This window comes from Perkinsus marinus (assembly GCF_000006405.1).
Source record: "Perkinsus marinus ATCC 50983 genomic scaffold scf_1104296959770, whole genome shotgun sequence".
Lineage (NCBI taxonomy): Eukaryota > Perkinsozoa > Perkinsida > Perkinsidae > Perkinsus > Perkinsus marinus.
Window position 1 is genome coordinate 7,498 of NW_003206280.1, and position 2,838 is coordinate 10,335.

General features: G+C 36.8%; 1 protein-coding gene across 1 annotated transcript in view; it reads right to left on the reverse strand.

Annotated features, from left to right (window-relative positions):
* Positions 1 to 1,227, reverse strand: part of Pmar_PMAR005432 (conserved hypothetical protein) — a gene marked incomplete at both ends in the record, with an annotated part of 5,404 nt that extends 4,177 nt beyond the window's left edge. Inside the window, 5 exons of the mRNA XM_002772932.1 lie at positions 462 to 540; positions 585 to 660; positions 711 to 769; positions 1,045 to 1,106; positions 1,155 to 1,227. Of these exons, the coding sequence (XP_002772978.1) occupies positions 462 to 540; positions 585 to 660; positions 711 to 769; positions 1,045 to 1,106; positions 1,155 to 1,227 (349 nt within the window). The remainder of the gene's footprint in view (positions 1 to 461; positions 541 to 584; positions 661 to 710; positions 770 to 1,044; positions 1,107 to 1,154) is intronic.
* Positions 1,228 to 2,838: the final 1,611 nt, after the last annotated feature.

A 2,838-nucleotide genomic window follows, 5' to 3' on the forward strand; every position in this document is an offset into this window, starting at 1 on the left:
TCATATTGTCACCAACACATGTAGTGACCAGGTGCATATTTTCCCACACTGCTTGGGTAACGAAATTTCCCGAAAACATTCAATGGAGTTTCACACTAACGAAAAAAATATTTCACGACTACTGCATAACACCGCGAATATCGCATTTTTCACCGAGTTTTACGCCACTTCACGTAAAACGGGTTGTGAAACTCCAATGATATAATTATTTTTTGAGAAAAAAATTAATACTGATACCGTTTACAAGAACGACAAAAGCGACAGAGAAAAAATAAATTAAAAATATATGTTCGTAAAATTACCAAATATTTCTCAAAAAAAGAATTGTAACAAATTTACTGCGAAAACCGAATTATGAATCATGAAAATTTCCATATTTTCCGATACGAATTTTCCCTCCATGTTTATCATAAAAATAGTGTTAACTCCGATTATCACTAAAAAAAATTTAAATTTTTTACCGAGATTTTTTTCCACCCACTCGAATTTCTCAGGAACACAGTGTTTCCACGCCGTTAAAGGAGTAGAACATAAGAAAACCTGACCACAGGAAAACTACCGCGCGCCACGAAATTATTACACACCTCAACATCGGGCATTTCATCAAGCCATTGTAGGCTCTGAATAGCCCCGCTAATCGGTGGCAAATCGCCTATGAATCTGCGTAATCGAAAGGTCCCCGGTTCGAACCCCACACCTGTCATTTTTACCTCTCACTGGTGATTATCTCTCGAACGTACATCCCCAATGTTGGCTTCAACGCCTCGTACTGAACATAATAAAATTACCATCAATGAAAAATTACCACGAAAGAAATTACCGTTGAAAAAATTACCGTGATAAGGATTACCGTGATAAGAATTACCGTGATGAAAATTACGGTGATGAGAATTATCGTGAAAAAATTACCATGCAGAAATTTCACGAAAAAAAATCACCGTGGAATAGAGTACCGTGGAAAAAATTACCGTGAGACAATTTTTCATGGAAAAAATACCGTGAAAAAATTACCAGAAAAATTACCGCGCGCCACGAAATTATTACCTGTTTTGAGCAATAAAACCCTTCCCGCTCTTCGACAGAAATGAACGGTTCTTCGGGATGTCCTGCGAAAAAAAAAATTTTTCACGCGCCACAAAATTATTTCATCTCACGTTTTTTGAATTCTTCCATGAGGGCAAGTTCGAAATCACAAATAACCCCGTCCATATCTACGAGAATCCGCATTATCTTTCCAGTGCTCCGTCGCACCGCACACGGAAGATTTTGAGCATGCGTGCAGTTAGCAGCAGGAGCACCGCAAGACGTTAATGATGATGACGGAAATAACTCCTTTTTCATCGGACACTTATCAAACAATGAGATAAAAGGGAACTGAAGATTGGCGTGAAAAAAAAAGAAAAACCTTTTGTGAAAAAATTTCCGATTCGAAACCACCAGGAGAAAAATTTCAGCAAAAACAAATATTTTTTTTGAATTTTCCAACGGAATTTCTTCGATTTTTTGGGAAAATTATACCATAAGTTTCCTTCCCCCTCATCTCCAATGAGCAATACGCAACCTTCTGAGGAACGCTCTTGTAATACCATTATCATGAATTTGTTGCCATACATCACGCCTTAGCCTCTCACTTCGGATCAGCCGAGCTAATAGCCTGGTGAAGGAAGGGCTGTTATATAGAAAATATACTCTTTATAATTTTCAATCAGAACTAAATTCGATTTGAAGAAAAAATTTCTCGAACGACATGAAAAAATTTAGCTAGTATATAATATATTTCCAGATTCCGAAGAAATTATCTAAAACATAATCTTTATACGTTGAAGTGAAATTCGTTTTCATACATATGCCACGCTTTAGCTCCCAATTCTGGATCTGCTGAGTTAACACTGACTGGTGAAGGGAACGGCTGACATATGAAATTAAGAGTACGTAGTAGCAATAATTCGGAAAATTCCACAACAAACATTTACACAAACGTCAATGGAGTTTCACGAACCGTGATAGGAATAATACATCTCACAAATCACTGCATAGCGCGAGCAACACGGCGTTTTTCACCGAGTATTATGCTATTTCGCGTAAAACGCGTAAAACTCCAATAATAACAGTTATTCAATGCTAACATATATACCGGGAATTTACCAAAACTAATCTTGCTATGAACTTGCAGTGATACCCCTACACTGGAGCTTCACCCGTGTGGCGTTAAGTGGCGTAAAACTCGGTGAAAAACGCGATATTCGCGATGGTATACAGTAGTCGCGAAATATGGACTTCACGCTAGTGAAAAATATCACTAAGGTGATATGGAACTGCTACTACTACTACTACTACTACTACTACTACTACTACTACTCCCAAAATCGCTTTATGGTCGACTGAATCAACAGCGCGGAAATCTACCCCTATGAAAATGAATCGTTATTACGTCCAAAGCAACTGAAAGCTTTGCAATAATAAAAAACAATGCTTTCTCAGTGAGAGGGCATAATTCTCGAAATGACTTTCCCATGATATTTGGGTTTTCCAAAACCAATTTATATATTAATACTTTGTTATTACATCACTACAAAAAGGAGTAAATCATAAGCTCATCCCACTGAGATTTATATTCATTTTCTATCACCAATGTGTATACATCTTTATGAAATAATCGGCAGCTACAAAAACATATTTTTCATGTTATTTTACTTCATAATTGAGTTATGAGGAATTGAAAAAATCTTAAGGCCACTTCGCTGAGCTTCTCAGTGATTTGAAAAGGAGGAATGGTATGGGGACAGAAATTATTGAAAAAATATTAACTCTGTGATTTCTATTGAGCCCGTGTAGAAG